This window comes from Carassius carassius, chromosome 44 (assembly GCF_963082965.1).
Source record: "Carassius carassius chromosome 44, fCarCar2.1, whole genome shotgun sequence".
Classification (NCBI taxonomy): Eukaryota; Metazoa; Chordata; class Actinopteri; order Cypriniformes; family Cyprinidae; genus Carassius; species Carassius carassius.
The window spans coordinates 12,190,201-12,211,096 of record NC_081798.1 but is presented as its reverse complement, the minus strand read 5'-3'; the positions used below and the strand labels follow the sequence as shown (position 1 = coordinate 12,211,096).

The window sequence follows — 20,896 nt, the reverse complement described above, 5'->3', positions numbered from 1 at the left end:
TCTCTTTTTGTTTCCTGTTACTTTAATTCTTTATTGATATGATCATTTGTATAGTAACTTGTGCCAGTTTAAAACAGTCCAAAGCTGCATTTGAGGTAAAATAAGTATGATATAGATAACTTTGTGATCTTTTGCAAATAAGGCCTAAACTGACTGGTTAGCTTCACTACAGTACAGGTGACTAGATTGATACTTCAAATGTGGCTACTGTTGTTAAAATAGAGACAAAAGACACAATCGTTGCTACATATCTGAATTTTTTAGTTGTCACGAGTGTGAAAACATGACTGCAATTGCATCACAAGCACAGAGAGAAAAGTACAGTATGAAAAGAAAACTGATGATATCAATGACATTTTTCCCCTAATGGCTACAACGACAGAATATGGCCTGGGTATAGAATTCAAAGCACCAACATGTTTAACTACAGTCATTTAAGCTTATTTGTTAAGAATGCAAGTTTACAGCTAATTAAGAAATGTTTACAAGTTCTGTATCTTCATCATTGGCTGATACACCCCTGATATGAAATATGTTCTTCTTATTTTATTTAAATAAAGCTTTATAATTATTATTTTCCAAATTTATTAACAAAATAATTCTCTGGATAAAATATCCCATAATTAAAAATACTTTTTTTCTATTAAATGTTGCAATCTAAAAGAAGATTTCATAGATATAGTTCTAGTACATGGACACAAAGGAGAAAAAAAAAGTAGATTGAGATTGAGATATAAATCAATACTGACATTACATTTGAACAAAATGGCCCCATATTTAAACCTCAGTGTGTTCTTTCAAAACTCATCTGTACACAAATAGTGCTTCCTTAGATTAGATTGTCCAGTTTCTCCACTTAAGGAAAAAGCTCAAACTTTGTATACAGTGATGTAAAACTGCAAATTTCACATTTTGTACATTAACTAAACACAAACTCAACAAATTCAAGTGAAGGTGGAAATACATTTTACGTGGAGATGTCACATGTTCTGGTGTTTTATTGCATGCTGTACAAAGGATGAAGAAACTGAATTATGACCACAGTGAAAGAGCGTTCATCAGAGACGGATGACCAAAAATTGATCTTTTTCACAGCATGTCACCTTCCCTTCAGTGGCACAGTGTAGGCTTGACAAATCTAGTTAATTCCTATGAGTTCTGAACTCATAGAAGACCTCCAACTCTGAAGAGTTTCACTTTAAAAGTGAATCAGTTCTTCTTCAAATGAACAGTACGCTTGATTTTAAGGGTATTCACAGAATACATTGAGACTGAGGTCCTCATTTCTTCTGCAGTCACAAAAAATCTTCCATGTTGGTTGGTTAAGTAAATATACATGATGTTACCTGAAAATTGTGACAAAATACACAACCCAATTTGGGTCTTTGAAGAAAAGGTAAACTAAACACGCTTAAAAAGGATTCAATTAGTTACAGTTGTTGGAATGCTGTTTGACAGGTTGAGATTCAGACAGCATGAAGATTCTGAAACACACATACTGTACGTTCCATGACATTTCACTAAACTAAAACTGGATTACATTGTCTGCTTGCCTTGTTATTTAACAGTACATCCAGGTTGTATATTTCAAGGTATCAATACCCAAATTAAGTCCAAAAGAACTGATGGTTTTGCAAACCACCAGTCTACTAGAACTATGTTCATCACAGTTCTAGCTTTCTTTTTTCTCAGAAATCTTTCCCATTGTACACCCTGCTAAGAATGGCCATGGTGCGATTGTCCATAGAAAATCATCTACATATTTGTGTAAATTTGTGATGGATGATGGAAATAGAATTTTCTATATTAAAAAGTAACCTTTCAAAATCTTGTTGAAGATCTAATTTCACCTTCTTATTTTCTGAACATAAAAACGTGATATTATGATGAAAATCATAGCTCTCAATGATAAATGGTAATACAAAAGGAGCTTAAAGAAATAAAGTTTTTTTTTTTCGAATCACAAACATAAGGGGAGAAAACTAAGGTAGATCATAATGTATACACCACTCTCATACAGTTCAAATAGAATGTTTTTGTATTATAAAAGATGTATAATTTTGCTAAGTGGTTAAAAAAATGATTATACCACTAAGAGGAGCGATCATCGTGTGGACTTCCATCTGAGTTCTCAGTCTCTCCCTCTGATATGGCCTGCATTGGGGCAGTGTACAGCCGACTCCGCGTGCTATAGCGACTGCTGTTTGCCGCAGGTGGAATTCTAGAACGTCCTTGTCTGGAGGCAGCTGACATTGTAAGTGTTTTTGGGGAGAATCCTTCACTGTTGGCCTTAGGGAATTGACTTGGAAGTGGATCTCCACTGCTAGTGGACTCCTGGAGAGGTAAGGGGGGCTCCTCTGCTTGTCTTGAAGTCTCTAATAGTAGCTCTACTTGAGTCTTGGGTGTGATGGGGCTCTTGAGGATCTCCGTAGCAGACATGCGGTAACTTGAGTCTGAGCGACTACCCTTCTTTAGCAGCAGGAGTTTGAACTCCTCACTGGATGTACTGGACTTTTTGGCACTCCTGTAGATGGGTCCTGAGGCTCGCTGAGAGCTGTTTGAAGGGACTGAGGCAGCAGGGGCGACCGGGCATACAGAAGGATTGCTGACTGGAGCGGGTGCATGTGCTACTCCATGCCGACTTTTTCCACTTATCTCCCCCGAGTCTTTACGTCCCAGCACTTTCCTTTTAGACCTGCAAAGATTTGGTTGACAGTGTATTTCAGTCACATAAAAGTTTCAATGATTGCATGAAATATCATCCAAACACGACACAAAATGTGGATCTTTAATGTGAAACAATCATGCTTACCTGTGTATCATGGCAAACAGATCTTCAGTTGTGAGTAGTTTGTTGGGGGATGGGAAAACATTATCATCATCAGTTTTAGAGTCATCAGTCAAAGAAGATGTTGAATTGTCACTGGGAGTTGATTCTGTCAACATGCAAAGCATACTTCAAACTCAATTAGTTCTTGAAATAAAGTTAAGCATTCAACAACTTGAATGTAAAGTCAGTCTAGTAGAAAATAATTTTGAGGATGACCAGTATATCTATATACTATCTCCTATAGTTTCCATAATACAGTTGGAATAGTGGCCACTAGAGGTGAAATAAAAACAATCACCAACTCTGCATGGGGTTTGGTGTCATGTATGTATGAATGAATGATGCATTTATATAGCACTTTACTGTGTATTGTTTTACACCCAAAGTGCTTTACAATGTGTATGTGCCAGTGTGCAGCATTGGATGATGCAACAGCAGCCACAGGACAATGGCGTCAGTGCGCTCACCACACACAAGCTACAGGTGGATAGGAGAGAGAGTCATAGAGCCAGTAATGTTACGCACAGGATTGGGGAGTAATGAATACATGTAATGTCATTACATATTTAAAACAAAATATGATTTACTATTACCGTATGTTATAGTTACATTTTAAGTGAGTGTAAAGTTAGGTGTAGAGAGGGCACCCAATAAGGCAGTATCCATTAAAACATTTAATTTTAATTTACATTTAAAATGCATACTGTTTTATAATGTACTACAACAATATCTGACAGTATTTAGAGTAAGTATAAATAAAGCATCTAATTACTATTGCATTTACTTCAAAGAAAATACTACCTTTTACATAGTGTAAATAGAATATGGCTATTTGCACTTAGAGTAATATGCATAGTGACAGATGCTATTTACACTTAGTTTAATTACCATCCAATGCTTTTTGCACTTAATGCAAATAACTACTGGCTTTGAGATAAATACACAGAAGACTTGCATGCCTGCATGCAACCTAGTGCTGTTTGGTTCCTGAATTAATTCACGTTTCAAACAAATTGGCTAAGCGAGTGATTAAACTACATTCATAAATCATTTGTTCAATTCCTTGATAAATCGGTCCTTTTGAACAAATCAAATGATTCCATGACTCATTCATTAAGAATGTAATATTTAACACCACCTACTGGTGGTTTTAGTTTCATATTTAAAAACATAATTTATTTTACATTTTATATTTCAGTGTTCAAAATGTTATATAAAAAAATAATATTTATGCATTTATAATTTATTAAGTTGCTAAACTTGAGAAATCTAACAAAATATGTTACAAAATATGTTTTAAAGCATATATTTTGTAATCTGTGGTGAAAGTAACCTTTCTAACCCTGGTTATACACAGAGTCATGCTTGAGAAGCTGATTTAAAACACTGGCAGAAAAAAACTAGGTATGTTTAGAGCATTTGTTATTGTTACTTACAGTCATGGTAAAATAAATCACATTTGTTAAGTATAAGTTTTTACAAGAGAATTACCCTTGCTGAAATAGTCCTCTGTGTCCGGGGTCGACCCTTCTTCCCCTATGTCATGTGAGGCACTTCTGGTTGCAACACCTGATGTCTCATAATCCTCTTCTCGGCCTTGTACATCGCTGATTGTGTAAGTGTGCGATGCCTCTTGAGTTGAAACAGGCACTTTGTCAGGGCTGTTGCACAGTACAAAATTGCTCCTCTGTATTTCACTGTAAGCGGGGGGTGGCATTATGCTGGCTGAACACATGGGCTGTGCTGAGGGGTCTGACCGTGATAGCTGATTTAGATCTTGTTTTAGTCTCTCTGGTGACAATGTCAGTTGCACACCTGGGTACTTTCTGATGTCTTGTTCTTGCTGAGATGACCTTGTTGAAGAGTCTTCTTTTTCAGGAGTAGGATCTACAGGAGTTCTGAAAGCAGTCATTGCCCAGTAAGTACCAGGACCAAGCCTCTCCTGTCTCACTTTCACTTCTTCCTGGGGAAGAGCAACATTTTCCACTGGTGGTACCTGTGATTCACAGAGCTGTGCCGCAGGGGGTTTGTAGGCTGGTGGTTTCCTGTTGTGCCTGTTGCTAGAGGATGGGGCATCAGTTATTACTGTGGGACACTTGGGACGAGTTACTAGATTTGCACTGACCAGTTCATACCCTTGGTTCCCTTCAGCTAATCTACAAATAGATCGCAGTTGGACTGATCTAAGAACAATTGGAGTGATGGCCAAATGGGCTGAGCTGGGTACTGTGCTTGTTGCACTCACTGAAAAAGAAGTTGCAGTGTGAGCCTCTGCAGCAGCGGCAGCAGTGGCAGCAGCGGCGGCGGCTGCAGTGCGAGCTTCTGCAGCCGCAGCCGCAGCTATGGCAGCTTTCTGTTTATTCTGGTGGAGGATGTGCATCTGATTTCTGTGAGCAAAATACTTGGTGTGAAGAGCACTTAGGTCAAGGTGACTGGGGGGTATGGCATGGAAGTCAGTTTCCCTCCTGGAGGAAATGCCTAGGTCTCGGACTGAAAGCTGTGGCTGTTGTAGGGAACAAAGTGAGGACTTCCTTTCAGGGACTTTGGGTTTCCTTTTGCCACTAGTTGGAGACAGGGGCCCTGGGAAGAAAGCAGAGGGGAAGGAAGATGTAGGAGTTTCTGATTGACTAGAATATCCACTGGAAGGGGATGCCAAGCTCACCAACCTTTCAGGGGAAGCCAGCTTTAAGTCACCTTCAGATGGAGGAAGAGTTGGAGAAGTAGGTCTGGACCTGGGTTGACAGGCTTGCATTTCTGCACATTCTGGTGACTTGATGCATTCAATAACAGTTGTACCCATAGCAGTGCTAGAGTTGGACAGAGACCGGTAAGGGTCATTTGATTTCAAGTCATTGTGGAGCCAGAGGTCTGCATAGTCAGCTTGCACAGCACCTTCATCCTTGAACGAATGTGTGTCTGAGGAACTGAATGGAGAGGAGCAGTCAAGCATGTCCCTGACATTCTCCACTCCCCATGCGCCAAGTGACTCAAGACCTGCAGTGTCAAGGTGCCCTGCAGAATCAGCCAAGTCCAGCTGCAGTTTCATCTCACTGGAAGACAAGGGCAGTGGCAACTCGCAAGTAATCTTTGGTTCATCCTGCTCTAGAATGTTCACACCACTGCTTGTTTCCTTTAATGAAGAGCTACGTTTTGGTGGGGGTGGCTTGGCCTTTGGTTTTTTTAAGGAGAGACATGGTCTACCCAGTGTCCTGGTGGCTCTATACTCTGACTGAGTGTATTCACCCATGCCAGGTGCTATATTTCCACTTGGTCCACAGTCAGGGTCAATGGCTGCATAGTTGTAGTAGCTTCTGCTACCCTTAAGACCACAGTCAAAGTGCATGGAGGAATAAAATCCTTCAGTGTCAACTATGTAGTGCATCTCAGATTTCCTAGCGGATGCTTGGTCACTGAAACTCTCGTAAGTTTCCCCACTTGAATAACTGGGGCAGCTGACACCACTCTCATCCTCTCTGGAATGCTTTGGACTGAAGTCTTGGGGGCAGGACTGATCCTGCTGGTCCTGGGTGCAGTTCCACTCACCATCACTAGCAGTACTGACACCTGCATCATCCATCTGATCAGTTGCCGATGAGGTAAAATAATTGGAATGCTGCCCCTGTCCTTGTGGCTTGTCAATGTGGTAGGGGTCAATTATGAAGCCAGTGGTGTCATCAATGACATGGGATCCAGTATTGAGGGAGAGTTCTGAATCACAGTGTGAGGATCCAGTCAGGGGAGGAGAGGCAGCAGGCGGAAGAGTTTCAGACGTCTGCGATGGGCAAGTGGAGCTGCTTCCACTCCAGTTGCCGCTTGATGACTGGTGATCCTCTTTATGGTCAATCTGACTGCCTAGCACTCCTGTAGTGGAGGCAGAGTGGATGGGGCTGCTGAAAGTATCAGAGCTGGAGGAAATCTCACAGCTCCCCATATCAACTTTGCGTGGGAGTCTAGATCTGCCTCTCTCAATCCATGTGTGGTCAGGGCTCTCGGAATGCTGCATGCGCTTGAGGCTTCCAAACTGGTGCTCTGACATGCCTTGGTCATCAGTGCTCTCCTCCTCGTCCTTCAGAATTCTCTGTCCTGGACCTGGTAGGAAGTCCTCAGCTTCATACGGAGAGAGTTCTTCATCTTCTTCATCATCTTCATCATCATCATCATCACTGTCATCCTGATCCTCATCCAGAAGCCGACCACCCTCACGTGGTAGACTTCTAGAACGGACACGAGTAGCTGATGCTGCAGCATACACAGTATCAGAGTGATCCGGCAGGGAGGTGATGTTTCCAGTGGAGTGTGAGAGAGAGGCTGGAATTCCCTGACCCCTCTGGGCACGGATACGCCTCCGGGATGGAGCAGCAATCAAGAAGTCATCTGTCTGACAGCCAGAGTCCTTGGTGTGCAATACTCGGCCACTCAAAGAGAGCTCCTCATGCCACAATGACTTGTGTGGGTTGGCATGAATGATCACTGTTCTCTCTCTAGCCACAGGTGATTCGTCAGAATCTACAGGGAAATCAGAAAACCAATAATTAAACCAAAAATATATGAGGATAAAATTGTGACATGCAGATGTTAAATGAAAACAATAAGTTGCTTTGATGAACTTGGACTTTAATTGTAAAGCATCATTTGGTCATACCCAAGTCTTGTTGAACTCGTTTGGGGATGCCAGTGATCGTTTTTCGCCTCCTGAGTTTCCGGCGTCTCTGTAGAACTGACTGTGAGTGAACAAGAGAGCAGCGAGCACTAGCTTCTCTGTCAAATCCAACACCTGTGAAGAAAAATAACAGTCTCAGAAGTAGTTAAGCCTATGCCATGAATTCTCTTAGTGGGAATAGGAGAGGGTGATATATTCCACAGTATCAAATTTGTTTTGCTTAATTTTACATACATATTGTTATAATACATGATGCAATATATTGTTGGTGTTTTTAGTTTGTGTTGAATATGAAGTTATGTTGCTTACCAGAAACATTTATTGGAATGATGCAGGATGAAATCACTTGAGAATCATCCTTTATACTCTCTTCTGGAGTGGCAAGAGGCAGGGCTTTGGACCAGTTGATCTTTTTGTCCAGGGTGGTAGGTATATTGGGAACAGGACATTTAGGCCTATGGCTCATCACTGGCAATTCACCATCTGTTTCTGTGTTGGTTCCAGCCTAATGTGGGATAATGTTAGAACTGTTCAACTGTATTCAGAACAAGATTGACAATTTATGATCAAATTCACATACTGTAAACACACAGCTACATGTAAAGACAACATTTTATCTACAGGATCACAAAGTTTTATACAGTGGGCCAAAAACCTTCAGACACTTTTGGAGTCAAACTTACTTTTTCGATTTCACTGCATTATAAATATACAAAAAATATACAACATAATAAACCAATTGGCAACTGATGCCTTAAGGGCCAGTAGCTTTTTGGTTACCTACATCCTTCAAAGTACAGTATGTTCTTTTATATTCAAAACAAGAAAGAAATTCTAACTCAAGTAAATGATTTAATTCTTGGGTGAACTACCCCTTTAATTTTTTTTTTTCTTCAAAACTAACTTAAATTTTAATGCAGACATTCAGAAATAAGTGAGGCTTAAGTTTCCAAATACTTTTTGGGACCAGCTGTATTATGTAGACATTTACATACATACATTTATTGCCAAATTCCCATTTTTCTGTTTTGATAAGAAATGCAGCTTTGATTATGAGGCAGAGACACACACAGAAAGAAGAAAAAGAATAGATGAAAGAATCAAACATTGGCAAAGACACAGCATGATTATTATTTTTTTCTATGGTTGCATGAAAATTTATACAATAATGTATTTGAATGAAGGCCAGGTTGCACCCTGGGGAGTAAATAATCCAGAAAGGAAATCCATGGAAAAATCATGTCTTACACAAAAAGCAGTAGAATAATATTCAATATTAAGCCAGTACTAGAAGGAATGATCTTACAATATCAGAATTCTCTGTGATACTCAAATGCAATATAGCATACAAATATTACAATATATCTCAATATAATGTAGAAAATTATACTGAGCTGTACCACTTAAAATGGTGCTATTTAACAAATCACATAAACGGTCATTTATACAATAGCATACTCTTTAACTGATTTTACTTATACAGTAAATGCAAAAACACATCAAGTATTTTACTTTATGATCATTAGGATTTACTGTGATGATGTTATCAGCAATCCCAAATTCATATCTTCTCAGATCCATTGTAACTGCTACGTATCCTGCTAACTGGATTAATCATTTTCATCTCAAGGAAGTCTTGTTCTAACCTAATCATTTTAAAGAAACAGAAACTATTAGGAGCTAGAGGTAATAAGTAGACTTTAATGGGGCAAAATACCTTTCTAATCCAGGGAATGAAGTAACAACACTGAACAGGGGAGGAGGAACGGGAGCGCTGATACTAAAATGAAAAGATGGAAAACATAACTTAACAAATGACAAAAAAAAAATGTGTTTGATAAATCAAAATAAATGTCTGATGTTATGTTTCTGAAAAGTCCATAGTGTGCACATGCTGTGAGGGAAAAGGGGCAACATATACACACACAAAACAACACAGACATGTTCTCTTTTGGAGTCTGCAACATACATGCTGAAATGAAAGGCTGTAATCTAATGGGGAAGGAATTTAATAAATTTAATTGTTATGGAAGGATCCACCCATCCAATTATCTTGGCACAACCTGTACTTTGGTTAAAAAGATAGAGGTCAGAAGCCCTGTTGTTAGATTTTTAAAATACATTTTTGAATTTACCTTTCTGAGGACGGGTTTGAATTCAGCCTCTTTGGCTGGCCTCTCCTGCAGCAGTTAAATGCAACAAGCAAAACAGATAAAGATCCCAGAATACCGTTGACAACCTTTAAAATCACACTCAACTGCCCATTTTACTCGTGCATGTTATTTTATGAAAATATTTGTGACATTTTAAGATGTAAAACAGTACATTATAATAAACAAATTATAAATAACCTCCTCGTTCCAAACACCTAGTATACTGGACTGGATATATATATATATATATATATATATATATATATTTTATTGCTCTTTGGCAACATTATGTTGTCAACTTTTAACTTTTGTAACTCATAGTTAATATTGATTGGTCATATATAGAAATAGTTTGTGGCTTAGTTTATAAATAAATCAGCATGTCAGAAAGAAATTCAACTCAACTTTGATATTTGTCATGTTCATTATTATGAAATTTTACTATGATGACAAGGAAGATACCTTTCTCATTCATGAATTTCCAGTATACCGAACTTTCTGATTTAAGTTACACTCTGCACTTATGCACTGACACTTTAATGTAAAAATGCATTATAGCGCATGCATTATTAATTATTACATAATTGTTTAATCTATATTGATTTAACATGTTAAATAAATATTTTACATGCAATAAGCACAAAAATACAAGACACTGAACATATACAGTTGTGCTCATAAATTTATATGCCCCTTGCAGAACATGCAAAATGTTTACAAATTAGGAGGGATCATGAAAATTGCACATTATTGTTTATTTAATATGTTTATGAATAAGCTATTTCATGTAAAAGATGTTCATATATTCTCCACAAAACAAAATAACTTAATTTATAAAAATTACCCCACTCAAAAGTTTACATACCCTTACATAACTATTATATAAGGTGAAAACATTTACTGATGCTCAAGATGGCAACACAATGAATTAAGAGCTGGGGGTGTAAACTCTATGAATTGGTGGATCAGGGTAAACTGTACTTATTTTGTCTTCTGGGAAACATTTCAATATTTATGTAGCTTCTTAAGTGCAGTACCAAATTAAAAGAAATATGATCTTTAAACAAAAAATGTAAATGTACACATCATCATCCTGTTCAAAAGTTTACACCCTCTGACTCTTAATGCATTGTGTTGCCTTCTTGAGCATCAGTTAATGTTTCTACCTTTAATAGCTGTGTATGAGTCCCTCAATTGTCCTCCTTGTGAAAAGATGGAACTCAAAATCATACAGTCACTGCTGGAAAGGGTTTAAATATGCAGAAGACTCTGGAAAACCAAAGAATGTGCAGGAGCTGGAGGATTTTTCTGAAGAACAGCAGGAACTGTTCTGGACCAACAAGGGACTCGTGAAAAACTATCACAAAACAGAAAGACAGTCGTGGATCATCCAGGAAACAACACAGATTATTAAGATTCAAGGGTATGTAAACTTTTGAACGGGGTAATTTTTTTATGAATTCAGTTAATATTTTGTCTTGTGGAATATATATAAACATCTGTTATGTGAAATAGCTTATTCAGGAGAGTTATAAATAAAAACAACATGCAATTTTCCCTATCCCTCTAATTTGGTTAAAATTATTAACACATTTGCATATATAAATATATATATATATATTTATATATACACGCACACACGCACACACACACACACACACAAACATACATAAATATATATAAAAACAGAATTCATGTAATTTGCCATTTAATATTGGTTTATTAACATTTATATAATTACGTGTTTTGTAATATTTCCTGTTCCAGGACTGAGAAAGTTAAAACGAAATAAATAAAAACCCTGAAACATGCACACAAAATAAACAAAAAGAAACTCTTTACCTTCCTCTGGATGTTTTGCACCTCACTCTCTCTAACGCTCCTCTCCTGGAGTGCATGGCAGGAGAGAGCATGCTAGTTTAGGCCGAAAATATTTTGTTGGTCTTATAACAGTTTATGTTTTAAGATAATCAAATTTGGTACTGGGTTAGATCACCATTTGACATTTGACACAAAACCTGGGTTCTGAATCATAACCAGCTGAGAACCACTGATTTGTGAACGTACTCGGTTACTAACGTAACCTCGGTTCCCTGAGATGAGGGAACGAGTACTGCGTAAGCTAGCTTACGCTATGGGAAAAGGTCCCCTTTTCTCGAGAATATGAAGCCAAAAATTATCCTTAATTTTTAAATAATGTAAAACGCAGTGCTGCAGCACAGCAGACCCAAGCGAAGCGGCTCGCGCGCTTATTGGCTGTGCTGCGGCAACTGCAGCAACCTATGGTGAGGCGGCGGAGAGTAACGAACCAATGGGGGCGCTTCGCGCCCATTGGACGTCAGAGCGCGCCAAAATAGGCGTGGCTGGAACTATATAAGCCACCGCTTCACCATAGGGATCAGGTTTTAAATCGACTGAAGCGATCACCCGGTCCGAGCACATAGCACGGCAAGTTACGCAGTACTCGTTCCCTCATCTCAGGGAACCGAGGTTACGTTAGTAACCGAGTACGTTCCCTTTCGAGAGTACTCTCGTACTGCGTAAGCTAGCTTACGCTATGGGAACACAATGTAAAACGCTGTGCGTGCTCGGGAACTTCGACCTGTCACAGCCCAAGGCGAGAGCTCGGGGCTTTATAGTAGGAGAAATCCCAGTCCCAACAGCCAACCTTAGTGAGCTTTATATAGGGAACGAAAAAAGGGGGACGTGATAAGGCTTAGCACGTCTATATAGAAAGTACCCTGGCCTGCAGGGCAGGGACTTGCAGATTATAGAATCTAATAAATGTGGACGGAGAGGCCCAGCCTGCCGCCGCACAGATATCATCCAGTGGTATCCCGCAGGACCACGCCCATGACGAGGCCATACCTCGGGTGGAATGGGCTCTGATGCCGAACGGGCAATGAAGGCCCTTAGATTTGTAAGCCAGCGAGATAGTGTCTACTATCCATCGCGATAGGCTTTGCTTCGTGGTGGCGAGACCTCGGGTGCGCCCACCAAAGCATATGAAGAGCTGGTCCGACCTCCTGAATAAGGCGGAGCGCGCAATATAGGTTTTAAGAGCCCTGACGGGGCAGATGAAGCTCGCGTTGCTTTCATCGCTTTGCGAGGAAAGGGCTGACAGCGAGATGACCTGCACTCTGAACGGTGTTGAGAGCACCTTGGGGACATAGCCGTGTCTTGGTCTGAGAATGACTCTGGAGTCATTAGGCCCAAACTCGAGACAGTCAGCGCTTACAGATAGAGCATGTAAATCCCCCACTCGCTTGACTGAGGCCAGAGCCAGTAGAAAAGCGGTTTTGAACGAAAGAAGCTTCATATCGATAGACTGAAGCGGTTCAAAAGGGGGGCCCTTTAAGGCCTCTAGGACCGTGGACAGGTCCCAGGAAGGGATTGAAGGGGGTCGGGGAGGGTTCATCCGACGAGCTCCCTTAAGGAAACGAATGACCAGTTCGTTTTCCCAGTGATAGGCCGGCCACCGGAGCATGAGAAGCTGCAATGGCTGCCACATACACTTTGAGCGTAGACGGGGATCTGCCCCGCATCTAAACGCTCCTGTAGGAAGGAGAGTATCTCCGACACGTCACATAAGTGAGGGTCTAGGTTCCGTGTCCCGCACCAGGTGGAGAACACTGACCATTTCTGCGCGTATAGGCGCCTGGTTGAGGGCGCTCTGGCTTCCGTAATGGTCTTTAACACTCCCTCAGGGAGGTTCCCGGGTACCCGTTGAGGGGCCATACATGAAGGGCCCAAAATTCGGGGTGGGGATGCCAGAGCGCGCCCTTCAGCTGCGTGAGGAGATCTTTCCGCAGCGGTATTGGCCATGGGGCTGTACTGGACAGCTGCATCAGCTCGGAGAACCAAGGTTGGGTCGTCCAGAGTAGGGCTACTAGCAACATAGCACATCTGCTCTTCCTGACCCGATCGATGACCTGCGGCAGCATCGCGACCGGTGGGAAGGCATAAAGCGGGCGTCTGGGCCAATCGAGGGCCAGCGCGTCCCTGCTCTTTGAAAAATATATTGGGCAATGAGCGTTGTCTTCTGAGGCGAAGAGGTCGACCTCTGCCCTGCCGAAGATGCTCCACATCAACTGAACCGTCTGTGGGTGAAGAGACCACTCCCCAGGGGGAACATTCGCCCTGGAAAGCATGTCCGGGCCCCGGTTCAGGATGCCAGGTACATGCGCTGCCTTTAGCGAGCGCAGATTGCAATGTTCCCATGTCAGAAGACGCTCGGTCAGGGTGTGCAAGGTTTCTGACCTGACACCACCCTGGTGATTTATGTAGGCCACCACTGACATGCTGTCTGATCTGACCAGAACGTGATGGCCCTTTAAAAATGGGAGGAAAGCTTTCAGGGATAGTTCGACCGCTATCATCTCCAGACAGTTTATGTGTAACAGTCGCTCCGGGCTCGACCAGAGGCCGGAGGCAGACCTGCCCTCGTACAGGGCGCCCCAACCGAGGTTGGATGCATCTGTCGAGACTACTTTCCATTTCGAGACAGCGCCCGTGCTTACGCCTAACTGATACCAGTTGGCTATTTTCCAAGGGGCCAGAGCTGCGATGCAGCCGTGGGTCACCCTGATGCGCGCGCGGCCGGAAATCCAGGCGCGCGCTGGAACACGGTCTCTCAGCCAGCGCTGTAGTGGGCGCATGCGCAGCAGGCCCAGTTTGAGAACCGCAGAGGCTGATGCCATCAGACCTAGCATTTCCTGAAATCGTTTGAGCGGGTAAAGAGACCCGGCTTTGAACGACACGGCTAAATGCTGAATAGTGAGAGCGCGCTGTGACGTCAGACGCGCTGTACATGTCACAGAGTCTATGTCTATCCCCAAAAAGGAAATCCTCTGGCTGGGAGACAGAGCGCTCTTGACAGTGTTGATCGTGAGACCCAGGCATTCTAAATGGCTGAGGATCCAGGATCTGTGTGTCGTCAGTAGTTCCTCGGAATGGGCTAAAACTAGCCAGTCGTCGAGGTAGTTCAATACTCGCACTCCCCGCATTCTCAGGGGTGCGAGAGCGGCATCCATGCACCGCGTAAACGTAGGGGGCGCTACGGAGAGGCCGAATGGAAGAACCATGTACTGATAAGTCTGCCCCTCGAAGGCGAATCTCAAGAATGGCCTGTGATGGGGTGCTATTTGAATGTGAAAGTAAGCGTCTTTCAGATCCACTGAGAAAAACCAATCCCTCGGGCGAATTTGCGCGAGTATTTGTTTGGTAGTTAACATTTTGAACGATCGCGTCATAAGCGCTTTGTTCAAACGTCTGAGATCTAGGATGGGTCTGAGACCGCCATCCTTTTTTGGTACGAGGAAGTAGCGGCTGTAAAAGCCTGACTCGCGCTGCGCAGTGGGACAGTTTCTATCGCCCCTTTTGCAAGAAGGTTTATCAGTTCGGCGCGAAGGACATGTGTCATTTTGCTTTTCACTTTCGTTTCGACCACGGCGCGAAAGCGCGGCGGTCTGCGAGCGAACTGGAGCGAGTAACCTCGTTTTATTATATTCAAAACCCAATCTGATATGCCGGGGATGGCCTGCCATGCAGCGGCTCGTGCGGCTATGGGTTGAATGTGCTTCGGGCACTGGCCGCCTGTTATGAGGGGACCAGTAGCTCGAGTATGCTGTGCTTGTGACACTGTGGTGACAGCGCTTATTTGTAGGGTTGCGCACTGAGAAGTGGGCACGCGCGCTACATTTAGAGCACCTCCGGCGCGAGCGGGAAGGTGGGCATGAAAGGAGACCCGAGTGAGTCTTTGTGACACTTGGGGGAGTGTGTATACATGTAGGGGTGCGTACTGTGTAGTGGGCACACTGCCTACATAGAAAAAGCTCTTTTTGTGCTTTATTGAGGTCGCCGTGAAAACGGCGTTTGTGTGCAGGCGTGCGTGCATTGTAACAGGCTCGTTTACTGCAGTATAGACATCTCCAACCGCCTTTAGTGAGGGGATTGGAGGAAGCATGTGAGGTTTCTTGTGTGGTGGTCCGGCCGCAGCGGGACTTAACCACGGTCTTTTCAGCCCGAAGGTCAGGAGGGCTTCGGAGGCTCGGGGTTCAGCACAATCCTGGGCCGAGGTCCCCGTCTCTCTGGCGGTTTGCGGCTCATAGAGCGAGAGCGGTGCTGGGTTTTGGTCGCTGGGCGAGACTGTAAGTCTGGCTGCGATGGCTTCGAGGTCTGAGGGGGCGGCGCGTTTCTACGGCGTCCCGCAGCAGAGCTAGAGCGTTTCGGCAGGAAGTGTCTCATTGCCTGCGACGTTTTCTGAGCCTCAGTGAAGCGTTCAGCGAAACCCTTAACCGACTGGCCAAAGAGGCCGGAAGGCGAGATAGGAGAGTCGAGAAAGGCGGATTTGTCGGCGTCTTTCATCTCCGTGAGCGTGAGCCAGAGGTGTCGCTCTAAAACAGCGAGGCTTGCCATGCTTCGGCCGATCGCTTGTGCTGTGGTCTTTGTCGCACGCAGGGCTAGATCAGTAGCGCTGCAGAGATCTTTAAAGTCATAGGTATCTGGGGCAGACTCGTCCAGGTTACGGAGAAGTCTGGCCTGAAAAACCTGCAGCACAGCCATGGTGTGTAGAGCCGAAGCGGCTTGACCAGCGGAGGTGTAAGCTCGGCCAGCGAGAGCTGAGGTGGTGCGGCACGGCTTGGATGGATGCACAGGCTTCGACCGCCATCCAGCGGCTGAGGGCGGGCAGAGGTGTGCAGCAATAGCCTCCTCGAGAGGGGGGAGGCTCTCGTAACCGTGGTCTCGGGCGCCGTCGACAGAGGAGAGCGCTGACGAGACAGAAGTCTTCAAGCGTGCGGAGAATGGGGCTTTCCACGACTTCGTGAGTTCATTGTGAACTTCCGGGAAGAAGGGGGCGTTTCTTTGCGGAGGGGCCGAAGGGCGCCCCTGCAGGAACCATTCATCCAGCCTGCTTTTAGCGGGCTCGTCTGGAGGAGACCAGTCGAGCTGAAGGTCGCTGACAGCCCTTGTAAGCACGCGAGTAAGCTCCGCGTCGATATCGGCGCGTTGTCCGGTGCAGCTGGGTGCTGTAGAGGGGGGGGGGTCCGCAATGGAGCCCGACCATTCCTCACTACTGGACGCGGCGAGAGAAAGGCTGTCGTGTCTGTCCTCTTCCGCCTCAGGCGCTCCGAAGGAGAAGGGGGCGCTGGTGAGCAGGGACTGGCGCTGCTCGTCCACGAAGAGGACAGGCGAAGGAGCGAGAGCGGGCGAGGCACGCGGGGAGTGTTCCGGCGTGAGCTCGCGTGTAACAGTATGCTCAGGCATTCTCTGATCGCGGCGTTTCTTACGCGGCACTTGAGAGAGAAGAGGCGGAGCGGGTGGAGCATCGTGGCTGGTTTGAGCTAATCGAGCCCGCAGGGTCGATATAGCCATGTCGTCGCACTCAGGGCAGCCGCCCTTGAAGAGTGCGCTCTCAGCATGCCTCACGGCCCAGGCAGGAGACACAGATGATGTGGCGGTCCTCGCTGGGCAGAGGGCCTCGGCAGGAAGCGCAGGCCCGAGGCATTTGAGACAACGCCTCGAATTCTGGAGGAAAAAAGTGTGATGCAGCGGCAAACACACTAGCTTTGAAAAGGATATAGTCACGCCGGATGGCGCAGCAGGAAGCGAGTGCTGAAGGCGGCGTCGAGATGAAGCACGAGCCGGCGTCCTCAGATCTGCGTTGCAGTGCTATCCCGCTGAGAGGCTTTTCGACGGCGTGTAGAGGCTTCTCCGGAGAAGACAGCGAAGTGCAGGTGAGTTCGCTGAAGGAGATGAAATCTGATCCCTATGGTGAAGCGGTGGCTTATATAGTTCCAGCCACGCCTATTTTGGCGCGCTCTGACGTCCAATGGGCGCGAAGCGCCCCCATTGGTTCGTTACTCTCCGCCGCCTCACCATAGGTTGCTGCAGTTGCCGCAGCACAGCCAATAAGCGCGCGAGCCGCTTCGCTTGGGTCTGCTGTGCTGCAGCACTGCGTTTTACATTATTTAAAAATTAAGGATAATTTTTGGCTTCATATTCTCGAGAAAAGGGGACCTTTTCCCATAGCGTAAGCTAGCTTACGCAGTACGAGAGTACTCTCGAAAGGGAACCTCCTCTACATGAGTGGAGATTCTTACCAGGCGTGAGTGCCGGCCCCTCTGCTCCCGCCTTCTGAGTTTGTGAGTTGAAGGGAAGGTTGGCATAGGCGGAGCCACAGATATTGATATGGTGACCCGGCCACGCTCTCTGCTGGTTGAACGCTGACGCTGCTGCTGGTCTGTAAAGCAAACACACACACACACTTCAGCTAGCTTAGATCTTTTAGTCTAAACTAAAGTACGAATTATTACACTTTCTGTATTATAGAATTTACAGATTGCCAACTTCTAACTAAATGTTCATGTGTAGTAGGCATCTAATGGATATGCTGCATACTGACAATGTACAATCAATGTTCTGGTAACATTTTATGTGTAACTGATGGAAGTAAAATTGATTCAAGGGGAAAATATAAATTAATGCTATGATGGTTCACAATGAACTTGAGGCAATGCCAAATCATTTCATCACTAAAACACAAGGTGGCAGTATGTATTAGATTTTCACCAAAAAACTCGCCTAACATCAGCCTCTAAAGGCATTTTACATGTTTTCTCATATACCAGCTTAATATAGACATGATATATAATTTAATAAATCTACAACTTCAAACTCACTAATTTAGAACAAATTTGAATAAGTTATCTTAAGGTTTGCCTTCAATATATACTGAAAATTAAATAGATCTCAAAGACATAGCCTACAGCAAGATACAATGGGGAGATAAAATATGGTGATGTAACCCAATCACTAAGATCTGAGGTTATTTCCAGGTAGACTCAGGAACCTGATTGATGTTTAGACAGATTCAGGTCTACATAGAAACACTTTATTGATCCCTGAGGGGAACTCCAGGATCATAATTCTCATCTATCCTGATCTGTCACTTCTCTAGGCTGATCTATCACCATAGTGGCCCTGGGCAGACCACCAAGCCACAGGGGGGATTTGGTTACAACTGTTGTGATATAAGATATGTTTGGATAAAAAAACTCATAAAAATCAAACAGCACTGTGGTTTGGCCCAGAAGCCTGACTCAGTACCTCTGTGCAGTGCCCGAAGGTTGAACTTGGCATGTCGGTGTAACTCTTCCAGACATGATGGCCGTGTACAAGTGTGGAACAGGTTGTGTTGTTGATGCCATGGAGCCTGAAAGTGTGATGTCAGTTTACTCTCAATGTCCAAATTTGATACGGCTAGAGAAAAAGACAAAGAAGTTACGAGGTCAGAAATCTGGAATATATACATGATTTCAATTAAAACACCAATCAAATAAGAATCCACTAGAATGGAATAAGGTCCTACTGGACAGAGTGAAATTCCTACATGATGTTTTTTAATGCTTATTTGATTCTTTTGAATATAACATAATATTTATCATAGCCCATTTAAGTTGTATAGGAATACACTCGCTCTTGCTATTGGACAGTTAATGGAAATGACAAAGGACCTACAGAAGTTGAAACATCCTGCAAGATTTTTCAATTTCTTTGTGATGTGCTAATAAGGGAACTATGTATTTTAAAAGAACTACATTATTTTGTATTATGTTGGAATCCTATGAGGACATTCTCATGAGGAACCTTCAGAATAGGTTCCAAGTTATTTAAATTAGAAAAAGGGAGACTTTATAAATCAATGAATAAAAATATACACTACAATTCAAACGTTTGACAGAAATAAGTACTTTTATTCAACAAGGATGCATTAAATTTATAGAATGATGTCTGAAGAATCATGTTACACTGAAGACTGGAATAATGGCTTCTGAAAATTTAGGTTTGCCGTCACAGGAATAATTTCTGAATACTACTGTATTTTTTCACCAAATGATTTTTTATTGAAGGATGCAGCCTGGGTTTGTTTAAGAGACTTTCAAAAACATTAAAAGAATCTTATCAAAATTTTGAGCAGCAGTGAAAGTTTCCATATTCATTCAACTGTAACAATATTATGCATTACAAGACAACAAACGGCATTCTAGGGAAAAGAAGGTGAAAGACAGCTTCATTAGTATTTTTCCCTCTATCTTTTTCTTTTTTTCCCAGCTTCCTGTCTCCTTCTCTCCTCTATAAAGGAGCATCTGCCCATCAGTATTCAATACGCAGTGGTCCCCTTGAACTACACAGAGTCATCTGTATCCAAGCAACCCTTCATATCTAATTTACAACGAATTAGCAGATCCTTATCAGGCTGTGATCAGGAGAATAATAATAGAAATAGAAATGCATTTCCTGTCTTAGAAAACATCAAAGAAGGGTGGAGGGTTGACGATGATAGATGCTTAGAAAAACATTGGATTTTATAGCAACAAACACTTTGTTGGATGCAATTGGAACAAAAGTCATATACCTCGAAGGGTAATACAAAACAGAAGTGGCTCCTCAAGTTAGGATCTGGGAATATTTTTTCTTAGGCTCTGGTACATTAAAGGGACACCGCAAAGGGGTCTTACATTTCTGAAAGCCATGGCTAAATATGAAGCAGACAATTCAGACTGACAGTCAGAAAGGAAACATTTTAGTGCTTTAACCAAGAGATAAAGACAATAGCCAAGTCTATTGGTTTGACAGCCATTAATACTCACAAGGCCTCTCTCTCTCTTGCCAAACACACACACACACACACACACACACACACACACACACACACACACACACACAAGGGGGCATTTGGTAATCCGATACAAGCCCCTTCTATAACCTCAAGCCTGACCACAATCAGAGAACCATTAAAATGAACAATGTTTTGAGTGGTTTTACTCAAGAATGCTAATCTGATACCCACTTTTTTGCTCTGTTAAATGTCCTTCTATGTTCAGTGTTAACTTGCACTGAAGAATGAGGCAGCTGGAGACTACATTTTAGGAATGAGAACAAGTATCCACAAATTTGCACAGTGGACACAGTATTTACACAATTAAGCTACACTTAATAAATGAATTGCTTTGCATGAGATATCAAAGTTAGTATCGATCTACTTTGCATCTGTAAACAAAACTTTATTCATATTTAAGGAATTAAGGGCTTTCATGCTTCAATAAAAACTGAAAGTAAGTCTAGACTAATACTTTCAAGGTCTCTGGGAGTGGGACAGTTTTTGTTTTTACTTCAGATACTTAAACACCTTATTAAATTTCCTTTGTGATTTTAAGCAATATGGGAAATCTTCTGACTTTAAACCTGTAA

The 20,896-nt window shown here is 43.0% G+C and overlaps 1 protein-coding gene across 12 annotated transcripts in view; it reads right to left on the bottom strand.

Moving 5' to 3' along the window:
- Positions 1–965: 965 nt before the first annotated feature.
- Positions 966–20,896, bottom strand: part of nhsb (Nance-Horan syndrome b (congenital cataracts and dental anomalies)) — a 62,952-nt gene continuing 43,021 nt past the window's right edge. For 2 of the 12 annotated variants that reach the window (XM_059537205.1, XM_059537216.1), the window contains exons 2-12: positions 18,752–18,904; positions 17,746–17,885; positions 11,486–11,530; positions 9,626–9,670; positions 9,208–9,270; positions 8,490–8,534; positions 7,800–7,995; positions 7,473–7,604; positions 4,322–7,336; positions 2,813–2,936; positions 966–2,695 (exon numbers count right to left, since the gene is read on the bottom strand). In XM_059537205.1, coding sequence (XP_059393188.1) covers positions 2,092–2,695; positions 2,813–2,936; positions 4,322–7,336; positions 7,473–7,604; positions 7,800–7,995; positions 8,490–8,534; positions 9,208–9,270; positions 9,626–9,670; positions 11,486–11,530; positions 17,746–17,885; positions 18,752–18,904 — 4,562 coding nt within the window. In that variant the 3' untranslated portion in view covers positions 966–2,091. Of the gene's footprint in view, positions 2,696–2,812; positions 2,937–4,321; positions 7,337–7,472; positions 7,605–7,799; positions 7,996–8,485; positions 8,732–9,207; positions 9,271–9,625; positions 9,671–11,485; positions 11,531–17,745; positions 17,886–18,751; positions 18,905–20,896 lie in introns of those variants that run through there. The other 10 variants (XM_059537206.1, XM_059537209.1, XM_059537208.1 and 7 more) reach the window with 10 other exon arrangements.